The sequence below is a fragment of the Oncorhynchus clarkii genome, chromosome 19, assembly GCF_045791955.1.
Source record: "Oncorhynchus clarkii lewisi isolate Uvic-CL-2024 chromosome 19, UVic_Ocla_1.0, whole genome shotgun sequence".
Taxonomy (NCBI): Eukaryota; Metazoa; Chordata; class Actinopteri; order Salmoniformes; family Salmonidae; genus Oncorhynchus; species Oncorhynchus clarkii.
Genome location: NC_092165.1, coordinates 14162438 through 14190233, shown reverse-complemented (window position 1 = coordinate 14190233; position 27796 = coordinate 14162438). Strand labels below are relative to the sequence as shown.

Genomic DNA, 27796 nt, shown 5'->3' with positions numbered 1-27796 from the left:
CACATCCAAAGGTGCGATGGGAGCCTCCAGTCCCTCCACCAGTACACCTTTTAGCTGGAACTCTGGACAAGCACACCTGACGCAACTTGTCGACTAATCATCAAGCCCTTGAATTGAATGCAGAGTATTGGTTCGGGGCTACAATACAAATGTGTGCTGTTCGGGGGAACTGGAGGACTGTTTCAGTGCAGCTCCATTATGAGCTGCTAGGTGGCAGCGTTGCGCCATGCAGCGCAAGGCATTTCTAATCAGTGGTAAATTCCAATGAAGGGAGGAAGGAAGGAATCATTTCCCGTATGAATAAAGCCAGTCCTAGCTCTCTGGAAACACGGAAAGTAGCCACCTCAGAAATCTCTAAACTGATGGATATGATGTAGGTGTGTGATGTCAAATGTTTACTTGACGGTGTTGTATCAGCAAATGACTGTGTGAATATTCTAGTGTAGTACAGGTTGTTTATTCTAATTTGATTCAAATAAATATATATTATGGGTTGTCCAAGGTTCGGGATAGGGTGGGGCCGCCAGGGGTATGCTTGGAATTGTGTAAGTACAAAAAAAAGAGGGAGGGGGGTGTGTAATATGATTGATTATATTGCCCTTGTGACCCAATAAATGAACCATTGTTCACAAAAAAAAGAAGAAGAATTTGAACAGAGCAAACGTCTCACCTGTGATACTCTCTCTGAGGGTAGCCAGTGCCCCTCTCCCTTCCCTCCCCCCCTCCCCTCCTCTGTCCCTCTCCCCCGTCTCTGGCTCAAACATCCCCATCCCCTGGCCGTCGTAGAATCCCAGGCTGAGACCGCCAAAGTCCGACACCACCAGACCGACGTCGCCGTCCCCAAAGTCCTGTGGGCCCGCCGACGGGAACGCACCGACCCCCTCCTGCACCAGTGGCGAGCTCGGCGGCGAGAGAGAAGACAACGACGACCTCGAGGAAAGCGACGTCACCGACTTGGACGGCTCGGCCGGCTTCGAGGACACTGCAACCAGCGGCGCTAATGGGGCCAGGTCGGTGGTACCGGTTCCGACTGCGTGTGTGTGACGCGACGTGTTGTGTGGGTGTGGGTTCTCCACCTCGTGTTCGTGGATGGTGGTGATAGTTCCTGGGGGGTCTCCCCGTCTGTAGGTTATCCCAGAGGGGGTCAAGGGCTCCTGGAGGAGCAGGTCCAGTTTACACTGGTAGTCCAGGTCCAGGGGAGAGGGGGGTTCTGCAGGGGTGTAGTAGAGGTCTCCGGAGGAGAGGGAGTTGAGGGAGCCGCGGGAGGAGGATGCGTTGAGGGAGCCACGGCTGGAGGCCAGAGAACCCAGGCTGCTGCCTGATGAGACGGACAGGGTACTGGCCGACAAACTGTAAGGGAGAGAACACACATGACACACACAGCCAACACGCACCATGAACAAGCACCTCAACCAGCAACGTTTTACTTACTGTAGCTGTATGTATGTGTATTGGAGGAACACTTTGGCTGAGTTTAGACAGGCAGCCCAATTCTGATCTTTTTTTCCCACTAAATGGTCTTTGGACCAATCACATCAGATCTTTTCAAATCAGATATTTTTCAGAGCTGATATGATTAGTCAAAAGGCCAATTAGTGAAAAAATATCAGAATTGGGCTGCCTGTATAATCGTAGCCTTAGCGCAAGAGTGCGTTTGTGTATAGGTATACAAGCTTGAAGTGCACGGATACACAGGCACACACACACACACACACCTCTTGAGCTGAGAGTGGAGCTGTGTGGTCAGTCTGGTTGATTCCTCCAGTCTCTGCACCAGGACTCGTCTCCTCTCCTGCACCTTCAACCTAGAGAAACAAATCATTACTGGTACAACATGTCTGGGACAGAACACATGTCCATGGTCTGGGACAGAACACATGTCCATGGTCTGGGACAGAACACATGTCCATGGTCTGGGACAGAACACATGTCCATGGTCTGGGACAGAACACATACCCATGGTCTGGGACAGAACACATACCCATGTCTGGGACAGAACACATACCCATGTCTGGGACAGAACACATGTCCATGTCTGGGACAGAACACATGTCCATGTCTGGGACAGAACACATGTCCATGTCTGGGACAGAACACATGTCCATGTCTGGGACAGAACACATGTCCATGTCTGGGACAGAACACATGTCCATGTCTGGGACAGAACACATGTCCATGTCTGGGACAGAACACATGTCCATGTCTGGGACAGAACACATGTCCATGTCTGGGACAGAACACATGTCCATGTCTGGGACAGAACACATGTCCATGTCTGGGACAGAACACATGTCCATGTCTGGGACAGAACACATGTCCATGTCTGGGACAGAACACATGTCCATGTCTGGGACAGAACACATGTCCATGTCTGGGACAGAACACATGTCCATGTCTGGGACACATGTCCAACACATGTCCATGTCTGGGACAGAACACATGTCCATGTCTGGGACAGAACACATGTCCATGTCTGGGACAGAACACATGTCCATGTCTGGGACAGAACACATATCCATGTCTGGGACAGAACACATATCCATGTCTGGGACAGAACACATGTCCATGTCTGGGACAGAACACATATCCATGTCTGGGACAGAACACATGTCCATGTCTGGGACAGAACAGATATCCATGTCTCCTTTGGGAAAGTGTTCTTCTGACCTCAATGAGACTTCTTGGTCTAATAAATACAAAATAGACAACATGCCCCCTTCCCTCTGGTAGGAATCCCCTCTGTTCTGCTAACTAAGCTTCAAGAACACTAACCTTAATTACTGTCTTCATTGATCGAGCAATTACACAGAACCTAATTAGCTCAAGACACAATTATAGGGCTTCTTCAAATGTAGGGTGTGTGTGTGTGTGTGTGTGTCTGTGACAATATGTAATTACAATTACAACCCATACAAGCGCCATGTTTCCAATTACGGCTGTCGCTCTGCCGTCTAATGTGACGCGATGTTGCAGCGACACATTCTGCTTCCAAAACAAGACAATTACCACACAGTGTGTGTGTGTTCAGTGTGTGGGTGAGTAACAATTGGTATGCTAATGAACGGTAATTAAAGGCACCTTACAATGTTTACCCTTTGGAACGCTGGCGTCGTTCATTAGGAAAACAAAAGGCCGTAAACCGCGTGGGCGGGCAAATCAATTAGTTTGTTATCTGTTGGACGTCAACGAGGAACTCACGTAGGGAACTCACACAAACACGACATACACACAACCTCACGTATCGCCTACGTCCGGGGGACTTTTTAGACTTCCCTCTGTCTAAACGTCTGGAACTGCACGACTACGACTAGCTGCGAGGCAACCACAGGGTTTTTAAAGGGAAGGTGCCGGGGATTGTGGGTCACACCTCTGGGCCAGGGCGTGGCTGGGGGTGTTCCTGACGGCCTGCAGGTCCTGCTCCAGCTGCAGCCTCTGGGCCTCCAGTCGTTGGAGGTCCTGTGGGGTGCGTCGCCGTGGCGACACGAACTGCAGCTCCTTGAGGAGCTCCTCCTTCTCTGAGACCAGGAGGAGACGTTCCCGCTCCACGTCCACCGCCCCCGGCCACGCCTCGCTCTCCAGCTTGGCCAGCTCCACCTGCACGTTGGCCATACTGTGGGAGGAAAGAGAGAAACAGAAACAGAGGGTAGTGATGCTGTGGACACCCTTTCAAATGAGTGGATTTGTCTATTTCAGCCAAAGTGAATAAAATCGAGTACACAGCCATGCAATCTCCATAGACCACTTGAGTGGCCTGCACAAAGCCCTGACCTCAACCCCATCGGACACCTTTGGGATGAATTGGAACGCCGACTGTGAGCCAGGCCTAATCGCCTAACATCAGTGCCCGACCTCACTAATGCTCTTGTGGCTGAATGGAAGCAAGTCCCCGCAGCAATGTTCCAACATCTAGTGGAAAGCCTTCCCAGAAGAGTGGAGGCTGTTATAGCAGCAAAGGGGGAACCAACTCCATAGTAATGACCACGATTTTTCGAGAATGTAGTCTATTTGAACCCCTATATAAAAACCCACACGCGCTCATAAGGGAACGCAGTGAAAATGCTCGTCTTGAACTCCTTTCTCCTGGCACACACTCCTAGGAGTCTAAAGCCAGCAGCAGGCACACATCTCCGAAAGGAGGAGGGGTAACAGGGGAGTTGTCATGCTGCCACACTCTACCGCCGGCTCTCTGTAGAAACACCTGTTCTATACCGGCGGATTAGAAAACGTTTCAAAGCCCAAATGTCAGGGATTAACGTCCATAAGGGGAGGGGTTTACCTGCCTTTTATTCACTGAGCCTAAAACTGCCCACGGTGGTCCCAGATCACATCGCTAATGTGTGAAACTGACAGCCGTCCAGGTCACAGCCTGTGACTGATAATGTATAACCATTTAATGGCTGGACATGGACCCTTAATTGCTCTGATCTGAAGTCAGATCGGATGGGATCTAAGGCCCATGCTAACGTGACCCAAGGCCCATGCTAACGTGACCCAAGGCCCATGCTAACGTGACCCAAGGCCCATGCTAACGTGACCCAAGGCCCATGCTAACGTGACCCAAGGCCCATGCTAACGTGACCCAAGGCCCATGCTAACGTGACCCAAGGCCCATGCTAACGTGACCCAAGGCCCATGCTAACGTGACCCAAGGCCCATGCTAACGTGACCCAAGGCCCATGCTAACGTGACCCAAGGCCCATGCTTACGTGACCCAAGGCCCATGCTTACGTGACCCAAGGCCCATGCTAACGTGACCCAAGGCCCATGCTAACGTGACCCAAGGCCCATGCTAACGTGACCCAAGGCCCATGCTAACGTGACCCAAGGCCCATGCTAACGTGACCCAAGGCCCATGCTTTACGTGACCCAAGGCCCATGCTTTACGTGACGAAGGCCCATGCTTTACGTGACCGAAGGCCCATGCTAACGTGACCGAAGGCCCATGCTAAAACAGGCTTTCTGGTTAGTGCGCCCTCTATCCATCTCTATTGAGTTGAGTTTACTGTTGCAGTTCTGTGGTCAGGTGATATGCATATTCACATAAGGAATGTCTGCAGTAAAAAAAAACAGAGAGAGAGAGATGGAGAGAGAGATTACCTTCTTTTGGCCTCTTCATATTGGAGACTAAGTCTAACCTTCTCAACCAAGGACGATCTGCTCCTCAAACCAGCCTGAGAAACGGAGGGAGAACAAGCGAGCGAGAGAGAGAGCGAGAGCGAGAGAACAAAAAACATCACATGTACCTGTTTCAAGTTCAAGTGACTGGGTTTAATATCATTAGAGAGACCTCCACCTCTCCATCCCTCGTTCTGCCCTCCCTCCATGTAGCATTCCATCGGTGAAGGTCTCGCTGTGTGTGTGTGTGTGTGTGTGTGTGTGTGGAGGGAGGGAGGGAGAAAATCCCCAGTGTAGTAAGCAGCTTTGCCTCTCTACCTCTAACCCTGAGCCCAGTCTGCCTGGCTGGGCCCCTGGCAGCTATCATCTGCTCCGAGGAACCAGAGGAATCCTGTGTGTGTGTGTCTGTGCAGAGGAATCCAGTCCCACTAGGGAAGGCCCACAGACGGGGGGCGGGGACATTCCTCTCAGCAACACACAGGCATTTTATTAAGACAAAGGAGGGACATGGGAGAGAGAGAGAGTAGAGAAAGCTCTGATTTTTTTTGTTTTGTTACGCTTTGGCAGAATTTACAATTACCTGTCTTTTCCATTTGAATCTGTCTCAATCTGTTTATCGTTCTCTCTCTTAAGTAGAAGTAGAGGGGGGGGGGGGGTGACAAATTGTTGAGTGAGAGTGGGAGCAAGATAGAGTTGGAGAGAATAAGGGGAGAGAATGAGAGGTGGTGCTCACCTCTCCAGAGACGTCTGTCTGGGAGCCGGCTTCAAGCGTCTGTCTGGAGCCCACTGGGTTCCGGAGGTCTGGTTCCGAATGGCCCATGTTGTGTTCCGTGTGGAACCTCTCCTTTAGCTTAGCCAGAGACTATGGGAGAGAAGAGAACATGGAGTGGGTCTAGACTCTAGAGGGAAGTTCAGGGTTGAAAGGCACACCATACCAAAAACAGAAAACGGAAAATGAGCATTTCAAAATCGGATAAGTTCAGCCAGTCCCTTCCTGTTTCAGTCGGTTTCCTTCTTTTGGGTGCCTAATGAACATGACCTTGCCAGGAGCTCTCAAAAAGCAGATATTTGAACCCACACACAGACCAAAAATATTTCCCACACGTACCTGCATGAGGTCCTGTTTCTCCTTCTCTCCAGAGCTGATGGCCCTGCGGAGAGACTGGAGCTCCGTCACGATGGCCTTGGCCTCCTTCAGACGGTATCCACTCTGCTCGCCACACAGTTTTTGGTCGATCCTGCAAAAAGGGAGAGCACACACACATACAAATGAAATACAAAAATAAAAACACCAAAGAGAGCAAAGGTTTGTTCACAAATATCAGAATCTCCAATGATCTGGATTCTGCAAAGATCAATTTGAATGTGAAGACATCAATATCTATATGGGTGTTAAAGTCCAGATACACTCTACCGTTCAAAAGTTTGGAGTCACTTGTTTGTTTTTGAAAGAAAAGCAATTTTTTTGGTCCATTTTGGTCCAAATAACATCAAATTGATCAGAAATACAGTGTAGACATTGTTAATGTTGCTGGCCATCTTGGCAGAGTTCCTCTGTCCAGTGACTGTATTATTTTGCCCATCTTAATCTTTTCTTTTTATTGGCCAGTCTGAGATTTGGCTTTTTCTGCCTAGAAGGCCAGCATCCCGGAGTCGCCTCTTCACTGTTGACGTAGAGACGAGTGTTTTGCGGGTACTATTTAATGAAGCTGCCAGTTGAGGACTTGTGAGGCGTCTGTTTCTCAAACTAGACACTCTAATGTCTTCTTGCTCAGTTGTGCACCGGGGCCTCCCACTCCTCTTTCTAGTCTGGATAGAGCCAGTTTGCGCTGTTCTGTGAAGGGAGTAGTACACAGCGCTGTATGAGATCTTCACATTTCTTGGCAATTTCTCGCATGGAATAGCCTTAATTTCTCAGAACAAGAATAGACTGATGAGTTTCAGAAGAAAGTACTTGTTGGGACTTGTTTCTGGCCATTTTGAGCCTGTAATCAAACCCATAAATGCTGATGCTCCAGATACTCAACTAGTCTAAAGAAGGGCAGTTTTATTGCTTCTTTAAATCAGGAAAACAGTTTTCCGCTGTGCTAACATAATTGCAAAAGGGTTTTCTAATGATCAATTAGCCTTTTAAAATAAACTTGAATTAGCTAACACAACATGCCATTGGAACACAGGAGTGATGGTTGCTGATAATGGGCCTCTGTACGACTATGTAGATATTCCATTTGAAAAAATCAGCTGTTTCCAGCTACAATAGTAATTTACAATATTAACAATGTCTACACTCTAATTTCTGATCAATTGGATGTTATTTTAAATGGAGAAAAAAAATGTGCTTTTCTTTCAAAACAAGGACATTTCTAAGTGACCCCAAACTTTTGAACGGTAGTGCTAGCTCTGTTGAGTGTTTGTCTAACAGCATAGTACGACAAAATTACATAACAAGCAACCTTTGTTAAGCTGCCATGCGTGATTTTTGACCTTCCTAATGTGCAGTTTGTGTGTGTGTGTTCCTGCCCCCTTTTCGCTCTTTTCCTTTATTGTGTGTGCCTCCTGAGCGGATGGAGTGTGTGTGGAGGGTGAACGACAATGCTTCATTGTTTCAATTATTGAAATAAAAAGTGGCTGCTTTGGACAGGGCTTAATCCAGAGCCTGCCATGTGAGCAACATAACCCCTCTCTCTCACCTCTTACGTTCTGTCTCTCCTTCTATCATCCCTCTTCCCCCCTCATTCTCTCTCTTTACCTCCTATCTGATGGTCATTCTCTCTCTCTCTCTACCTCCTATCGCATGGTCATTCTCTCTCTCTCTTTACCTCCTATCGCATGGTCATTCTCTCTCTACCTCCTATCGCATGGTCATTCTCTCTCTCTCTTTACCTCCTATCGCATGGTCATTCTCTCTCTCTTTACCTCCTATCTCATGGTCATTCTCTCTCTCTTTACCTCCTATCTCATGGTCATTCTCTCTCTCTCTCTACCTCCTATCGCATGGTCATTCTCTCTCTCTCTACTTCCTATCGCATGGTCATTCTCTCTCTCTCTCTCTACCTCCTATCGCATGGTCATTCTCTCTCTCTTTACCTCCTATCGCATGGTCATTCTCTCTCTCTACCTCCTATCGCATGGTCATTCTCTCTCTCTACCTCCTATCGCATGGTCATTCTCTCTCTCTTTACCTCCTATCGCATGGTCATTCTCTCTCTCTCTACCTCCTATTGCATGGTCATTCTCTCTCTCTTTACCTCCTATCTCATGGTCATTCTCTCTCTCTACCTCCTATCTCATGGTCTCTCTCCCTCTCTCTTCCCCATCATGGTCATTCTCTCTTTACCACCTATCTCATGGTCATTCTCTCTCTCTCTTTACCTCCTATCTCATGGTCATTCTCTCTCTCTACCTCCTATCTCATGGTCTCTCTCCCTCTCTCTTCCCCATCATGGTCATTCTCTATTTACCTCCTATCTCATGGTCATTCTCTCTCTCTTTACCTCCTATCTCATGGTCATTCTCTCTCTCTCTCTCTCCCTCCTATCGCATGGTCATTCTCTCTCTCTCTCTCTCTACCTCCTATCGCATGGTCATTCTCTCTCTCTTTACCTCCTATCGCATGGTCATTCTCTCTCTCTACCTCCTATCGCATGGTCATTCTCTCTCTCTTTACCTCCTATCTCATGGTCATTCTCTCTCTCTCTACCTCCTATCTCATGGTCTCTCTCCCTATCATGGTCATTCTCTCTTTACCACCTATCTCATGGTCATTCTCTCTCTCTCTTTACCTCCTATCTCATGGTCATTCTCTCTCTCTACCTCCTATCTCATGGTCTCTCTCCCTCATCATGGTCATTCTCTCTTTACCACCTATCGCATGGTCATTCTCTCTCTCTCTTTACCTCCTATCGCATGGTCATTCTCTCTCTCTCTCTTTACCTCCTATCGCATGGTCATTCTCTCTCTCTCTCTTTACCTCCTATCTCATGGTCATTCTCTCTCTCTTTACCTCCCATCTCATGGTCATTCTCTCTCTCTTTACCTCCTATCGCATGGTCATTCTCTCTCTTTACCTCCTATCGCATGGTCATTCTCTCTCTCTCTCTACCTCCTATCTCATGGTCATTCTCTCTCTCTTTACCTCCTATCTCATGGTCATTCTCTCTCTCTCTCTCTACCTCCTATCGCATGGTCATTCTCTCTCTCTCTCTCTCTACCTCCTATCGCATGGTCATTCTCTCTCTCTCTTTACCTCCTATCTCATGGTCATTCTCTCTCTCTACCTCCTATCTCATGGTCTCTCTCCCTCTCTCTTCCCCATCATGGTCATTCTCTCTTTACCACCTATCGCATGGTCATTCTCTCTCTCTCTTTACCTCCTATCGCATGGTCATTCTCTCTCTCTCTCTTTACCTCCTATCGCATGGTCATTCTCTCTCTCTCTCTTTACCTCCTATCTCATGGTCATTCTCTCTCTCTTTACCTCCCATCTCATGGTCATTCTCTCTCTCTTTACCTCCTATCGCATGGTCATTCTCTCTCTTTACCTCCTATCGCATGGTCATTCTCTCTCTCTCTCTACCTCCTATCTCATGGTCATTCTCTCTCTCTTTACCTCCTATCTCATGGTCATTCTCTCTCTCTCTCTACCTCCTATCTCATGGTCATTCTCTCTCTCTACCTCCTATCTCATGGTCTCTCTCCCTCTCTCTTCCCCATCATGGTCATTCTCTCTTTACCACCTATCTCATGGTCATTCTCTCTCTCCCCCTCATGGTCATTCTCTCTCTCTCTCCCCCTCTCTTTTCCTCCGATCTCATTCTCTCTCTCTATGAATGTGAATTCCTATTAGTAGATTGTAGCGGCTCTCTCAAATAATCCTATACAGTGGTTCCTACACATGTCTGATCTTAATTTGAGCCAGTTTGCTACAGCAGGAAAATAATCCTGCAGTAACAGAATAGTGAATTATTATGTGGAATATAATTAATGGCAATTTTTGCAGTTTTAAATGTCCCGCATTGCAGGAAAGTGCTCCTGCACCAAAGTGATCAAATTAAGCTCCTTCATCTGTAATCAAACTGTTTTATGACCGCCCTCAGGCACTATCAAGTCCAATAGACACGTAACACTAAAGCTGTAAAATCACAACATTCACAGAGCAGCATACAATACACAGGTGTGTGTGTGTGTGTGTGTGTGTGTGTGTGTGTGCGTGTAATAGGCAGGTGTGTGACAGACCAGTGTGTGATCAATATGAAAAGGGGACTTACTGCTGCAAGGTTTCAAAGCCTTGTTCTTTGTAGATGAGCTCCTGTTTCATCTGGGAGAGCTCTCTCTTCAGCTTATTCACCTACAGTAGCGGACAGAGACAGAGGCATTAACAGAGACATAGAGGAATGCACTTTCATTGAGAAGAGGGGTGTTTTGTTTGTTTTTTTCACTTGCTTTGGCAATGTAAACATACGTTTCCCATGCCAATAAAGCCCCTTTGAATTGAATTGAGAGAAAGAGAGCGAGAGACAGAGAAAGAGAGCTAGAGAGAGCTAGAGAGAGCGCGCGAGAGAGAGAGAACGAGAAAAAGAAAGAAAAGTGAGAACGAGATAGACGGTCAAGAAGACACTAGTTGCCCTCCCGAGTGGCGCAGCGGTCTAAGGCACTGTATCTCAGTGCTTGAGGCATCACTACAGACCCAGATTCGATCCCAGTCTGTGTCACAACTGGCCGTGTTCGGGAGTCCCATAGTGTGGCGCACAATTGTTCCAGCGTCGTCTGGGTTAGGAGAGGGTTTGACCAGGGGAGGGTTTGGCCGGAAGGGGGGGGGGGCTCTAGTGACTCCTTGTGGCAGGCCGGGAGCCTGCAGGCCTCGAACGACTTCGTTCATCAGTTGAACATGTTTCATGTTGGTGCAGCTGGCTTCCGGGTTAAGCGGGCAGGTGTTAAGAAGCGCGGTTTGGCGGGTCACGTTTCGGAGGACGCATAACTCGAACTCGGCCTCCTGAGCCCGTTGGGGAGTTGCAGCGATGAGACCAGATCAAAATTGTGGAGAAAAAGTGGGTAAAATACAACAAAATAAGTTGAGAAGATGTGAGTGAGTGAGTTTTTTTTTTTTTTTTACCTTTATTTAACCAGGCAAGTCAGTTAAGAACACATTCTTATTTTCAATGACGGCCTGGGAACAGTGGGTTAACTGCCTGTTCAGGGGCAGAACGACAGATTTGTACCTTGTCAGCTCAGGGGTTTGAACTCGCAACCTTCCGGTTACTAGTCCAACGCTCTAACCACTAGGCTACGCTGCCGCCCCGTGTGAGTGAGTGAGTGAGTGAGTGAGTGAGTGAAAGAAAGATGCACCTTACCCTGACTTTGGTGGTGGAGATCTCAGCCTTGAGGATATCAGGGTCATACTTAGTGCTGGACGAAGACCCCGAGAACACTGGACGAGAGAGAGCCATCTGGACCGTTAGTGTGTGAAGGACAAAACACACGTGTGTAACAATTGGTTGAGAACTAGGTTCGGGTTAGGCTCACTACTCACGGCTGGTGCGTGAGCTGGACTTGTCCTTGTATGCGTCGTTGAGGCGTGTGTACTGATCCAGGGCCAAGGCCAGCCGCTGCTCTTTGACCTGGTATCGAAGATCACAACGGAAATAAGTCTTGTTCATTCATACGGTCCTTTGTTCATCCATTCCCTCATTCTATTTGTTCATTCATTCATTATTTCACCCACCCATCCATCCATTGTCATTTATTATTATCATAATCCATTATTATCCATTATCATTTTATTTACCCATCAATCCATCCATATATCCTTCCATGCATTCACTAATCCATCCATTTCACCTGGTACAGCTCTTTCTGGGTGACCAGGGCATCCTGGGCTACTGTCAGGTACTCCTTCAACATCCTCTCCTGCTCCTTCCTCCACTCCGCCCGGGGGTCCTCTAGCTGGGTACTCTCTAGAGAGGGGAGAATGTCATCAATGAGATCTACTCCCATAAACAAACGATGATGATGGCGACGACAATACTTTATTTGTAGCCTCCTTTTGTGTCATACAGCTACAGCACGCCAGAACCCTGATTCAGATATACAGGTAACTGCCAAAGTAATGGAAACACTTGAGTAAATGAGGGATACAAAGTATATTGAAAGCATGTAGTTCCACACAGGTGTGGTTCCTGAGTTAATTAAGCAATTAATATCCCATCATGCTTAGGGTCATGCATAAAAATGCTGTGCAGGCTATTATTTTGGCCCCATAGGATGACAATGCCCTCATCCACAGGGCACGAGTGGTCACTGAATGGTTGGATGAGCATAAAAAAAATATGTAAACCCTATGCCATGGCTATTAAAGTCACTAGATCTCAACACAATTGAACACTTATGGGAGATTCTGCACCATCAACAAAACACCAAATTATGGAATTTCTCATGGAAGAATGGTGTCGCATCCCTCCAATAGAGTTCCAGACACTTGTAGAATCTAAGCCAAGGCCCATTAAAACTGTTCTGGCGGCCCGTGGTGACCCAGCATCCTATTAAGGCACTATGTTGGTGTTCCTTTATTTTGTCAGTTACGTGAACATTTTCTCTTGGTTGACGTTTTCATCAGGTCAATCCTATCCAAAAAAAATCAACACTAACAGCATTGGCATTTTACTGTGTGTTTTACACAATGTTCCTATTCCTTTAATCTTCAGAATGTTGAAAAAGTCAAGGGGTGTGAACACTTTCTGAAGTCACTGTATACTGCAAATGAAGCAGGCCTACACCCACATCTAACAGTGGGTTGTTTTGAGGAAAGAGAAAGGCACAGTGGGAGAGCAGAGGAAGCAATCCATCTGAATCAATCACAACATTACTCTCTTCTTCCCTCACTCTCTCTCACTCCTTTTCTCTCTCTCTCTCTACCCTCTTTTTTGTTTGTCTCTGACCTGCTCTTCTGGGGTAGCCCTGTCCGGTGGCAGGGCAGGAAAGGGTCAATCCTTCATTCCTTACTGTGCTTTGTCTGTGTTCCAAATGCCACCCAATTCCCTATGTAGTTTAGGGCCCATAGGGCTTTGGTCAAAAGTAGTGCACTATATAGGGAATAGCATGCCATTTGGGAGACATACAGCCTTTGTGTGGAAAACAACAAGTCTCTCTACACTGAGAGTACGGCCCCCTCCATGCCACACTAAGTATGTCAGCAATGCAGAGACTGGCTGCTATGAGGAATAACCGGATTTCACTACATCAGGATTTGTGTGTGTGTGTACGATTTGTGTGCGTGCGTATACGTGCTTGTGACTGTGTCAGTGCCCGTCTCCACTCTCCCGCTCTCTCGGTCTCTCTCTATGGAACTCTCAGCCCTGTGTATTCTTCTGCTGAGGGTGTAGGCTACCCAGCAAACCAAAATTGGTTATGTGAAAGTTCCCAGAACATTTGTTAGCTTGCGCCGTATGTTCGAACACAAAAACAAATATTTTATACAAACATTGTATAACCATCAGCACGACTGGATCTGTGTTATGAAAATGTTTGACGCAACCTAGCGAATGTTCTGGGAACTTCCACAGACTCAATTTCGGTTTGCTGGAAAAACATCACTGGTACATTGTGGTATTACATTGCCTGGAAACCCAATGAGAACGTTTGGGGAATGTGGTTGTTACAGATGTTGTGCACAACATTTTAGTAAATGTTAGAACATTCCACATATATGTTTTAAATTAAATAAGAAAATATGACAATATTTGCTATCATCCTAATGTTATATAAAACCTTAACTAGAACTTAATGGGAATCTTCGCTAATGTTCTGGGAATGTTCCCAGGTTTGCTGGGTAGGATAATCCTCGGCTAGGCCCTAAGTAATGTTTTGTTTCTGATCTGCTATATAACTTGTGGTCAGTGTTGGGAGTTGCTCTTGCGCTCCGAGGTTGGTAACGGTTCCCTATTTATCGAACGATTAGCTTGTGAATCAATGTGTTGTTTCATGTTGGCTAGACACTGTATCAATGTCCTACAGAAGTCATTGCATGATATAATAAATTATTTGAGCCTCACACACACACACTTGCGAACACAAAGCCACATGCTGATGAGCAACCCTAAAAGGTATGAGGTAGTGGCTAGAGCACAATAGACAGTGTTGACACAGTCGGTCTGTTGTTTCGTCATTGGTATCTGACAGCACACTCCTGCCTGCATGGGTAGAACACACCCACCTCAACTTTCAGGATGTGACTGAATATCTGACCGAATGACCGACACACACGTGTCCACCTATAGCCTACAATGTCATTTTATGAGAGCCTATAAGAGTGTGAGGGAGAGCATGTGTCTGTCTACCTCTATGCATAATAAAACCAAAACTTCAACAGGACCTCCACTAAGACCAGGGGGGAACCCAAAGCAACTCGCTGAGTGGTTATGTGAAGTCAGGGAAGTTCCCACTAGGTTAGGCAACCCTTCTTCTCTGGGCCCATCTACGCCACATAAGAGAAGGCAAATCACCACACATAAAAGACCCTTATCAACCCCCGTCCCGTCCCTCCCTCCACTCCAACAATGCAGGGAGGCCACAGGGCAGCAGCAGGGTTTACGTAATAAGGAAGTGAGGCCTGTCGGGGCGGGGGACAGCCTGGGCAGGGAGGGAGAAGCTAGGACAGGACAGACAGGGCAAGGAGAAGTAGGTACCCACCCAGACTAAACCCCTAGCTACCCCTGCCCACCGTCTTGCCCCAACTAGGGCCAGGAGTTTTTGTTATCCAGACCACCTGACCTGCCGAGGATAGACTCTGGGCCCTTATCAATCAGTCCACATTCTCCACTCACCTCACAGGTATCTGGGATACAGCCTAGACAGGTGAAGGGAGGTTCAGCGTGAAGAGAGTTTGATGGCCTTGAGTTAGACATTAAATATGCATTGACAAACGGTCATTGGGGAGTTTGCGGAGAAAGGAAAGTGTATCACTTCTATAAAAGGAGGCTTTCAACCCAAATTGTTTTTTCCAGCTCTCGTGCATTCCTTAGTTCAGTGCTTTTTCTATACTAGAACATGAAAAACGGTTCAGTACTAGATAAAAAATAAAAAAAATAAAAAAACGTTCGTCCTGCTGTCGAATGCGTCTCCTGGATCAACTCTGTCAGCGCAGCCAACGTCCACCTTACAGAGCAAAAGTAGTGTATGTGCTCCACTTAGCCTGCTCTAAGCATCTGGGCTGCATCATGTTAGCTCCCCATCATGTTAGCTCCCCATCATGTTAGCTCCCCATCATGTTAGCTCCCCATCATGCTGCACAGAAGTGAACACACCTGAATAATGCGACACGGCATGTAAAAATGTTGAAACTGTTCATTACTGTTCGCAAAACAATGTCCATACAGGCTAGAACAATGCATGACGACACCAGCAGCTTCCAGCTTTGTTTGTTTTAATATGCAAACCATAACGCAAAATATGAAGATTTTAACGCTGATTGCCACCAAACTTTATTCATTCACTTAATTGGTCTCTCACGTCTCAACCCAAAGATGGTCTATTGCCTCAGTGAACTAACTCCGGGCTGCCCCCTTCTTGCCTCTGAATTACTTCATTACTGGTTAAAGAGACAGCGCACACTTTTAGCAAATAAGCTACTCCTATGTGAATGTTGTTTATCAGTACACTCAAATAAAAATGGAAGGGAAACAAGACTTTTCATGGGAATACAGATGAACATCAGCCAAAACGAGCTCAATAACTCAATGCACGCACACACTCCTATTGATTATATGCATCCGTGTGAATAGGCCAAGGCTACGTTAATGCATGCACGGCTGTCTCTGAAAAATGTTGACGCAAAAAAAAATGGCAAATGTCATGATATTGAACTCAAAGGATGCCCAACGAGCAGTAGCTTTGTTCATCTGTCTGGATCAAGTGCCATTCTGTGACTCAGGTTCATATGCCTTCTCTTTTTTGCAGTGGTGTCGTTTGGGAATTGTGATGGTATCGAGAATCGTGATACTTAACCTGGTATCGAAGCCCAGATTCTGGTATCGTGACAACACTCATAGGCTACTGAATATAGCCTATTCACCTTGCGGTTAGAGGGGATATTGCGCTGTTTCCTCCCGCATGTTGTTGGAAGACCAAAGCAAAGGTAAAATGAAGTTTGGGACACACAAGTTATGCTTCTTCATAATCATAGATGGATTTGACATACGCATTTATCTCCAATAAACAAATTATTTGTGGTTTTGTTTAGGCATTTTAGCTCGTTTGACATTCGCCAATGTGAAACCAACCAGACAAAATGAAAAAATAAAATAAAATACATTGCAACAAGCCAAACTCTGATTCAAACTACAGCTCAGAAGTGCAGAAATACACCGTGTCCAACCACCCACAGGAGGGCCATCCTTAACACACCGAAGCTAAGCCCTGAGTCTCCACACAATCATCCACTCCTGACTGACAGCTGACTGCGTTTGTTTACCCACCGGTGTTAGACAAAAACAACAAACAATCGCAGTAGAAATGTGTTGTGAGTGCAACACATAAATAGAATCCCTAGCCCACACAACAGCAGCAGCAGCTAGCTCACACCTCAACCCTGCGGGCTACAGCCAGGCAGCACAATGAAAAACATTTGGGAAATGGATTCCAATCTGCATTGGGAGAAAACAAGTCTCTGATTGAATTGAATGGAGTTAATAGAAGTAGGTTTATTTAATCCCAGGTAATGCAGGTGTTTTCCTAAGGGATGAGCAGAAGACAGGCTGTGGAATTTAGAAATGAATTTAGAAATGAATGTGACTAATCACAAACGCATTTCATTTAGTGGAGATTCTCACTCACTCACTATATCAATATGTACAATTAATTTGAAAAAATCCCGTGACAATATTAATATCAACATCAATCTGCTGACAATATTGACAAATTCAACATAAATTATTGTCTTGGCCTGATACTTGTCCAAGAATGACATCTGTGAGTTTGCTAAATGTTTAGCTTACTCAATGTCACTGATAAGACTGCTGGCAGTCAACATCCTTGCCATCACACTCATAATATCTCTGGATATCATCAGATTAGGGTTATTTAGCCCATATCAGTTGAAAACAGTTTGACAAATGAAAAGCATAAAACTCAGATAAAGACTTGCGAGCAAAGACTAACTCATTTCTCAAAGTTCAGTCAATACAAATAATAGATTCCTCATTCGATGGAGATACTTGGCGAATGATCATACGACTCATCAATATCAAACACCATGGCGCTCTGACTAGAAATAATACAATAAGTTCCAGTGGTTTTCAGCTTCTAAATAACGATACTGTAATGAACACGGGGGAGACAGAGAGCTGGTGTTTAATGTAAAGGACCACAGGAGGAGGAGGAGACAGGTAGCTGGGTCCAGGGGCAGGCAGAAGGTCATACACAGGGGGTCCAAAAGGGCAACAGTACAGAAAGGGAAAAGGCTAGTAACATCGCCCGGGAGATCAGGCAATAGGTAGATAACAGGAAATCTGACAGGCTAAAGTACAGGCAGGGAATAGGCAAAAGGCGTCGTTAGTGAGGCGGGAGGAGTAAATCACGGGATAAACAGAGCTCTGAATAGAAGTGTGTCAAAAACAAACAATACCTCACAGTGATGAGGTGCAAAGAACTGAACTAAATAGTGTGTGATAATGACACACGGGTGTGTGAACAGGTGATCAGAATTCAGGTGATTGGGATCCGGAGAGTGAGCTGCGTTCAGGGGATCTACGTGTATGAGAGTGTGAGCTGGAAGCAGACGTTACAGACATCATTCAGAGAAAGAAACCCAAACAAAATCTACATCATTACAGTTTCTGCCGTTCTACCAATTTCTCTGTGTTGTGTTTGGGAAATTCAAATCCAGTGTTGGAATACCCCTGCCAAAACATCTGAGATGTAATCTTGGATGAAATAGCCTGGGGTCCTTTGTTTAGGATGGACAGATCAATGATTGCCCAGGTGGATCGCCCAGATGGTTTGGGCATAGACATGATGTTAATGAGTGGGGTAACATCGAGGTAAACCTGTCAACTTACTGTTGATGTGGTCGATGTAGTAGATGCCAATCTGAGGGTCGTATGAGGCCTCCCATCCCCACGGTAACTCGTCTCCCACACAGTCCGCAAACGACAGGGGCTTCGTCAACCTGAGAGAGAGAGAGAGAAAAACATACAGTATCTGTACACAGAAACACATGACACGTAGAGCTAGTGCATATCGTAACCAATCTATAAACTACATCAGGTGGTTCATTCATATAAAAAGACGAGTAAAAATAATTACTACAGGGCTGGTTAGACTGTCATAGTGACCTTAGGAACTAGAGTTCAGAAAGACAAGCCACTAAACGACAACACTGGAGCATCCAGCAGTAACAGTGACACATTCCTGAGGGACCAAAGTCTAAAACTGGCATCGTGGTACCACTCACTCAGCTCAGTGTGGCTGGCTGTGGGCTGGGGGAAGTCTGGCTAGACAGGGAGAGAGAAGGGACACTAAACCACTGTGCCTTCTATTTGGGATGCGTTGCCCAAGGACTGGCTGGGTGGCTGCCTGTACATTGTTCCCACTCTCCTTTCCACTGGTAGCTTGGATGACTTGGCCCATGTAGACAGTAGATGAGAGACAGCCAAGTTCACTGGCGGGGTCATGACAAGATGGGGGTGGAGAACTGGTGGAGGAGTGAGAGGGAGAGAGCGGTTTTGGAAGAATGTGTTGTATCTTTGAAACTCCAAAATCTGTTTGAGGAACTGGGACATAGTCTATATTGGATAAGTCTAAGAATGTGGGCAAAGGGTATTAACTTGCAGTTTAAGCCAAGCCAGCATGCCGCCCGGCGTACTTCACTGTGTTTATTCAGTGCACTCTTACTCGAAGACACACAAACGCTAATGCTAACAAACAGGTGCACACACACACACAGGCCATCTCTCCTGGCCTGGGCGGCTGTCAGTCTGGTATGCACGCTCCCTCTTGGCTGTAAAAGTTAAAAATTAGACAGGCGGTATTCCTGGTATGTCCCCTCGGCTGGGTCGGCCGACTATCGCACTCCGTACACCACCGACGACCTTTGAACTCAGAAGCCAGTCTCTGGACTGGTCTGCTGTCCTCCTACTACAGGTATTGGCCTACTATGACTATCTACAGTTACTGTGCTACTAGTTTAGCATCAGAGTGGCTGTTCAACTGAAGAATGAATGCATACAAAACTCATACAAAACTCAGTGGAGGTCAGCAACGACACTAAGCAATGTCAAAATAGAGGCCGTACTGAAGTGACGGGATAGGGAGGGACCGCCCTCCTCCACTATTTAATTTGGATTTATTTTATTTAACCTTTATTTAACTTGGCAAGTCAGTTATGAACAAATTCTTATTTACAATGACGGACTAGTAACAGTGGGTTAACTGCCTTGTTCAGGGCAGATCTAGCAACCTTTGTTACTGGCCCAACGCTCTAACCACTAGACTACAGTTGAAGTCAGAAGTTTACATACACTTAGGTTGGAGTCATTAAAACTAGTTTTTCAACCACTCCACAAATTTCTTGATAACGAACTATAGTTTTGGCAAGTCGGTAAGGACATCTACTTTGTGCATGACACAAGTAGTTTTTCCAACAATTGTTTACAGACAGATTATTTCACTTATAATTCAATGTATCACAAGTCCATTGGGTCAGAAGTTTACATACACTAAGTTGACTGTGCCTTTAAACAACTTGGAAAATTCCAGAAAATGATGTCATGGCTTTAGAAGCTTCTGATAGGCTAATTGACATAATTTGAGTCAATTGGAGGTGTACCTGTAGATGTATTTCAAGGCCTATCTTCAAACCTCTTTGCTTGACATCACGGGAAAATCAAAAGAAATCAGCCAAGACTTTAGAAGAAAATTGTAGACCTCCACAAGTCTGGTTCATCCTTGGGAGAAATTTCCAAACGCCTGAAGGTACCACGTTCATCTGTACAAACAATAGTATGCAAGTATAAACACCATGGGACCACGCAGCAGTCATACCGCTCAGGAAGGAGACGCGTTCTGTCTCCTAGAGATGAACGTACTTTGATGTAAAAAGTGCAAATCAGTCCCAGAACAGCAGCTAAGGACCTTGTGAAGATGATGGAGGAAACAGGTACAAAAGTATCTATATCCACAGTAACACGAGTCCTATATCGACATAACCTGAAAGGCCGCTCAGCAAGGAAGAAGCCACTGCTCCAAACCCGCCATAAAAAAGCCAGAATATGGTTTGCAACTGCACATGGGGACAAAGATTGTACTTTTTGGAGAAATGTCCTCTGGTCTGATGAAACAAAAATAGAACTGTTTGGCCATAATGACCATCATTATGTTTGGAAGAAAAAGGGGGTGCTTGCAAGCCGAAGAACACCATCCCAACCGTGAAGCACAGGGGAGGCAGCATCATGTTGTGGGGGTGCTTTGCTGCAGGAGGGACTGATGCACTTCACAAAATAGGTGACATCATGAGGCAGGAAAATTATGTGGCTATAATGAAGCAACATCTCAAGACATCAGTCAGGAAGTTAAAGCTTAGTCGCAAATGGGTCTTCCAAATGCACAATGTCCCCAAGCATACTTCCAAAGTTGTGGCAAAATGGCTTAAGGACAACAAAGTCAAGGTATTGGAGTGGCCATCACGAAGCCCTGACCTCAATCCTATAGAAAATGTGTGGGCAGAACTGAAAAAGCGTGTGCAAGCAAGGAGGCCTACAAACCTGACTCAGTTACACCAGCTCTGTCAGGAGCAATGAGACAAAATTCACCCAACTTATTGTGGGAAGCTTGTGGAAGGCTACCCGAAACGTTTGATCCAAGTTAAACAATTTAAAGGCAATGCTACCAAATACTAATTGAGTGTATGTAAACTTCTGACACACTGGGAATGTGATGAAATAAATAAAAGCTGAAATCACTCTACTATTATTCTGACATTTCACATTCTTAAAATAAAGTGATCCTAACTGACCTAAGACAGGGATTTGTGAAAAACTGAACTTAAATGTATTCAACTGTTCCTGCCGCCTCAATAGTCACACTATGGTGTCACACTATGGTGTGACTATTGAGACATCTTCTGACAGGTAGTCTGCCCCTCAGTGTGTGTACCACATTCCAGAAATTGATAACTCACTCACACCTTGGTTATCCACCCCGCACCCCACAATGAGATATCCTCACCTCACCCAACTGCCATGTCACACATTCTGTATCACCATACACACATCGTTGTGCTCTGAACCCGCACACACACACACACACACACAATGGCTAGCCCAACATCTCCATCAGCCCCATACATCACCTCTGGGCACCTCCTTCCCTTGCACAATAACCAAGACTGCTACAAATGACATGTCCAAAAGAGAGAGAAGTGTTCATCTGGCCCTTCACACGTCAAAGGACACATCACTGAGGTTGCCAGCCACACAGTCAGCAGTGGGACACAAAGACCTGGACTGGAGCTTGTTGCTGTGGCTGAGATAAGATGTCTGACTGACTAGCACCTTTTGATGCGTCCCGACCAACAGAAGAGGAGCCAAACATCACCACTACAGAGAGGAGTGGGTGTGCGAGTGTGTGAAGAGGAGGTATGTGAGGGAGAGATAAGAGGAAGACAACAGGAAAGGTGGGGTGGGACGATTGGACTGTACACTGTCGTCATGGTAACAATGATCCAAGGTCTCTAGGCCTGGGACTATTTCTCACCACAACGGTCGGCTGAGGGGACATAGAGACTAAAAGAGACTCCCATTAGTCACGGCCTCTGACAGTATCTCCAGAACAGAACAGGCTGATTGTTGAATGGATGTGAGAAACAACCTGTAACTATCCTGACAACGGAAACCCCCAAATGTGAGTTAGTGCTTCGTTTCTGGCCAAAGCTAATTTTGCACATAAGCAATTAGCCTATCAGACCACAACAAAAACAAGCTAGCTGCCAAGTCTCCAGATGGGCCTACTTTGTGGAAATTCACTTTCACACTAGAATGTTGACCCCTGTGTCAAGAGATGCTCTACGGAAGAGGTCAGTAACAGGCGTGCAGGCTTTTGTTCCAGCCCAGCACTAACACCTAATTCAACTGAACGTTACAACCTTGGTTAGCTGAATACAAGCGAAAACATACAGTGGCAGGCTACTAGATAGACACACATTGAAAGCATTCAGCCTAGTCCCTAGGAATATGTTGGCCGGCCAGCGGAGGAGCAGAAAACCGTGGCCTATGGACGGCCATGTGTCGCACATTACAGGACGCGGCCATGTTTTCTGGTCTCCAAGGCTACCACACACTCTTGTTTGTGTCTCTCTACCCTCTTCCCTCCCTTCCTCTCTCTTCTCCCTCTCGTTCAGACTCAAGCACAGACGCCAGCAGCTGTGAAAAGCCAGGATTTACATCACTTCTTTTATTATCGCCCCCCACCACCACCGTGCCAACAAAGTCATACAGAGCGCCAAAAAAATGAAGAAGAAAAAGGAGAGAGAGGGAAGACTTTTGTGGCAGAGGGCGTGCTTGTACAAATTCGCCCCAATTAAACGGGTCAAGCTCCAAGCAAAGAGGGCCAAGATAATTTGTGTGTGTCTGCGTGCGTACGCACGCCTGTGTGTTCATGGGAGGGGAGAAACTTGGGCTGGAGTCTTATCTCTGCCTCCTCTTCTGGAAATAAACATTTTTGGGGCTGGAACAGTGAGGAGGGAGGCACGTTCCTCTCTTTTCTGGGGGATTTAGACAGGGAGGGAGGGAGGGCACAGGAATGTGGTGCAGCACTCTGACACTGCCTCTTATTCTCCGCCACTCTCTCATAAATGCGAGATCTGGATGGCGGGGCCTTTCAGACGTCAGGGGGAGGAGAGAGAAAGAATGAGGGGAAAAGATAGAGGAAGGAGGATGTCTGAGGGAGAGTTGAAAGTGAAATAGAAAAAGGGGGAGGCAGAGGGGGAAGAGGGGGGGTGAGAAAGAAGAGAAGGATGGAGTGCGAGAGAGATTGAAATAATTTGTCAACCACTGTAGAATTTGTGAAATACTGTAGAACTTACATTGTTTGCACAACGTTAAATCACTCCTGTCAGTAGTTAGGCCTCGGCCAATGAAGCTCATTTAAATGTGAATTTGAGAGACGAGGGAAAGCAAGGGAGAAAGGTGGGGAAAAAAAGAGAGGGATTCCTTTTTCCTGCCAAAAATGTGTATTCCTTCACTGGCCAGCCAGGGTCCCCTCTGCTTGACTGAACAGAACAGATCTAGTCTCTGGCCTGCCTGTAACCATGGGGATGAGAGGGTATGACTTGCAGGTGAAGCATGAGACAGTCTTGGCGCGGCGCTATGCTAAAGGTGGGAGGGTCCACTTGGATTCCAAGTATAACACACACGCACCAAAATCTTTTCAAAACGCATCATTTTGGGATTAATCGGGGGATATTGCGTTGACAGGGTTTGTGCTCTCCAACTTCACTTCATAATATCAGAGTATAGAGGCATTTGTAAATATGAAACACCTGTTGCTATCTGGCAATGGGACTTTCCCCCAGTTCCCATACATGAATCCATCTTATGATGAAAAGTTCCATCCTATGTCAATGGATAATAATTTCTGGACAAATTATACAGGTGAGATGAGTTATTCTTTGTGGCACACTATGCATGTCTCTGTTCCATCTATCCATCACTCCATCGCAACCAAACAAAACAATATGATGGCGACATTCACAAGTCATAGAACATGTCAGCAAAATGCATCAAGTCGCCTTCCTTGCGTTTCCAAGCCGTCTCCAAGCTGTCAACAAGCGGCCGCAATTAACACCATAGGCCTACAACGGCATTGGATTACGACAAGCCAGTAGTGGTGTGGGGGGGTTGATACAGTTACACATTACAATATTATTTTTGGATGATATTATATTATTTGACTCCAAGCCGTCTGTACCTGTAGCTTGTTCTCCAGCTTCTTTTTAAATAGTGAACCAACGTGTTTTCAGCACTTTTATTTCCCCGACTGATCACAACTCGTTTTCTCATGGTCTCTCGTCTCTCTGCAGCAGACATCTAGTGAGCAACTCTGTCCATGTAATCTTATTGATTATGATCTAAAAGGCTAAACTGATCCTAGTTCAGCACTGCTACCCTGAAAATATGTTTTAATACAGGCCCTGAATTATCTTTGTGACAGACAGAATGCCTAGAAAGAAATGATCTGTAGCATATCAGGCTGAAATAACTGGAGGGAGTAATAATAATAATTTATTTAAACTTGTATAACACTTTTCTTTAAAGTAAAGAATATCAAAGTGCATAGTAGGCCGGATGAGTAAGCTGATCCTAGATCTGCAACATCTCTCCTGAACAGGACGGTGAGGTGTGGCAGAGGTGGAAAGAAACAGGGCACGCCGCCAAAGCTACGGCCGCCGGTAACACAGAGGATATATTAGTCAGGCGAACCCTCTTATCACAGTACACACCATCTTTATAACCGTTATGTTCTTCACAACAATGTATCGACAGACAATACAGGGACAGAACCAATAGCAGCCTAATAGTAAACCTACATAACATGCGTTTACAGAATATATGATTTCTTCCCCTCAACATATCACGGCAAGGTCCTTAGGGTCGTGAATACCATTAGGATTTCTGAGCCTGGGCCAAGATTGAGATTGTGAAAAGGCGTTGAGTATGATTCCCTTCCACCCTGACACGGCATCTTAGCATTCTTGCCCAATTAACACCGTTCTAGAATTAGAGGAATTAGTCTATCATTCTAGAAGGTTCATATTCTAGAATGTGTAGAATCTAGACACGGTTCAGGTGGAGGGAGGGAACCGTGGATAATGATGATTTGGCTGGTTTCTGAGTGGGAGCAACTTGATGTATATCATTCACAATGCCTGGTGGTGTTGGTGGTGGCCTCATAGGAATGACTGGCATGCCACCTATTATAGGCTAGCAGTTTTCTAACAATATAAGGCATTAAGACACACTATAGCAGCATTTGGCTTCAATTACCCTCGCTCGTTAAGCTTAGGGGGGTCTGAGTGAGAGCAGACTGGAACATCCCGTTTTCAGCACAGTGTCACATGGCCTTCTCTTCAGACTCTTTAGGTTTCAATCAGCAACACACATCTGACATACATATGAGGCGTCAATATGACAACAATATAGGACTACTGTTGCGATTGATATGAAGCAAATTGAATTAAATAATAGAACAGGCTAATGACTAGAATGGTTCAGTCATTGAGCGTTTTAATCAAGTGTTTAATCATGTTCTATCATGTTCTATTCATCATCTATGCATGACTTGACACTAACGTACAACTAAATTAGCATTAACGAATCTCACATTTCCATAGGGCAGTCAGGCATCATCTTTCCATTACGGCCGTACTTTCTGACCAATTATCCTCATAATTAGAGCTTAATGGTTTGTCATAAGTGGCTTGTGTCGTGTGGTGAACCCAATGTAATAAAACCCTGGTAAGAAAGACCTCAATTGAATGAAGTGTGCGTGTCAATACTGGCTAATGTACAGAATTAGCCTATTATTGAAAGCAATGGGCTGTTAGGTTTCTTCCTCCCCATGAAATTAGCCTATAATAATATGCCAATCAAATATGCTACAGTTTAAGATGATTGTGTTTTGCATGTTAAATGTTTTTTTTTTTTATCGAACCAGGGTCTGTAGTGACGCCTCTAGCACCGAGATACAGTGCCTTAGAACGCTGCGCCACTCGGGAGCCCCTAAATTTGGGGGATCTCAGATTACCATATTTTTCATTACAATTTAATCAAACATTTACAAAAGCCAAAACGATAATTTAGGGAAGCTGGAGCTTTTTAAAAAAAAAAGAAGTGGCATAGATTATCAGAGTCCTTTCAGAGAGTGCAGGAGACTCCACTTTCTTCCTAGCATTGTAATTGCCTTTTCATAGATAGTAAGTATAGCCATCTGTAATGAAATAGCTTATTTTACTGTAATAACTTTAGTATTGCTTTTATTTTGTACCTATTTGCGTCTCTGATCAAATGGAATCATACGCAGTAGAAGTTCTAGAATCTCAGCAACACGTTGGTTTGATATGCTTGCTAGCTCACAAGAATAATGGTGCTAGCTATGGCTTGTTGAATCCTCATTGAAATTGTGAAACTAGCTAACGTTAGCATCGTAAGGAATTTATTCCAAACCATGGCATCAGAAAGTTAGCTATCCAGTTAGCAAACTATAGCTAGCTGCAAGCTACATCCGGCATAGCCAGCTGAAATTCAATTTCTCTAAACTATGCAACTAGCTATCAGTTAGAGTTTTTGCAATAGCTAAGGTTAGATATGCTCAAATATCCTGCACGTTCTCGCAATAACATTATGCTATGCTAGCTAATTTAGCAAAGGCGTGTTGATAGTTTCACACTATAAAAATACAACTAGCCACTGTAACCGTTAACGTTACTGTTCAAGGCATTTGCTTGTTCGAAACCCTTTTGTGTCGTAAAAGTGTGTAATCAACTGTTCATAAACTGTTTACAAACGCTGCCCGTGTCAACTTCGCAAAATTTCGCAAACAGACGCTCTCTGCTTACCTGTCCCTCGGGTCTATCCAGCTTGTTTGTTTAGTGTTGTGGTCGATATAAAACACTTTGCCGTCAAAGTCCCTCGCTTCTTCCCAGCCGTCGGGTAACGGCAGCTGGCCATTCCCCTTCCTAGGCATGTTCATCTTCTAAAAGTTCCGCCATAAGTACGGTTAAAAAAAAAACTCCAGTGGAATACTAAAAAGCGACGGAAAAAACTCAGTAAAGATCCATGTTTTGCGTTCCCCTGTCCTCCATCTTGGGTTCCTAGCTGAACACATAGGCCGGGACAGACCAGGACAGACAGACTTGACTCCGTTCCCAGCCAACGGGACATTAGCATGTCATTAGCATAAATCTATTTGCATGCGCATTCCTGAGCGTTGCATTCCTGCGGCTTAACCCTTTCCAAGACATCACCAGTGGAAAATGTGTGTTGTCAGGACAACTTGTTCCACTGGTCCCATCGAAGTATTTGGTCTCATCCCCACGTTCCCGTTCCCCATACCAGACAAGCGGGACACATTACACCGCCGCGTTAAATCGTTTTGTTATCGGCCGCTGTCGCTCTATGCAAGAACTGGGAGAAAAGGTTTTGGAATGGTGAAATATGCAGCATTGCAAAATATAGGCAGATAGGATGATGGGACAGTGACAGGGATAAAATATGATATGTCCCCAGATAATTAAATATCTACATAATCTTGGGGAAATAATTATCGAACATAATAATAGAGAAAGTTTAACAACACTGCATAACTTTTAAGGGACAATCTGTGATTGCTGTAATACAAAAAAAAGTATTTTATTGGTGTCTATATTGAAGTGGTAAAAGGTCATTGTGATACGAATAAGGGAGGGAAATTACTCCATTAGGGTGTGGCTCCTTAACTTTTTGTAAAGGGCATCCTATAAGCCTACACACATTATGAACACCTGCTCTTTCCCATGACATAATCTGACCTGGTCAATATTAGGAAGGTGTTCTTAATGTTTTGTAATGTTCTTAATGTTTCTCAGTGTATATCAGTGTTATAGCTTATGTTATAGAATTATATTGTCTATTTCTGACTGTTATGGGTGAATCAGTGC

The 27796-nt window shown here is 45.4% G+C and overlaps 1 protein-coding gene across 2 annotated transcripts in view; it reads right to left on the bottom strand.

Moving 5' to 3' along the window:
- LOC139374735 (protein WWC2-like) overlaps window positions 1-27053 on the bottom strand; it is a 40880-nt gene extending 13827 nt beyond the window's left edge. Inside the window, exons 1-12 of one of the 2 annotated variants that reach the window (XM_071115859.1) lie at window positions 26717-27053; window positions 18165-18274; window positions 11953-12068; window positions 11645-11732; window positions 11466-11542; window positions 10383-10462; window positions 6224-6353; window positions 5849-5977; window positions 5098-5171; window positions 3368-3610; window positions 1716-1805; window positions 671-1350 (exon numbers count right to left, since the gene is read on the bottom strand). In XM_071115859.1, the coding sequence (XP_070971960.1) occupies window positions 671-1350; window positions 1716-1805; window positions 3368-3610; window positions 5098-5171; window positions 5849-5977; window positions 6224-6353; window positions 10383-10462; window positions 11466-11542; window positions 11645-11732; window positions 11953-12068; window positions 18165-18274; window positions 26717-26850 (1951 nt within the window). In that variant the 5' untranslated portion in view covers window positions 26851-27053. The remainder of the gene's footprint in view (window positions 1-670; window positions 1351-1715; window positions 1806-3367; window positions 3611-5097; window positions 5172-5848; window positions 5978-6223; window positions 6354-10382; window positions 10463-11465; window positions 11543-11644; window positions 11733-11952; window positions 12069-18164; window positions 18275-26716) is intronic. The other variant, XM_071115860.1, reaches the window with a different exon arrangement.
- Between the last annotated feature and the right edge of the window lie 743 nt (window positions 27054-27796).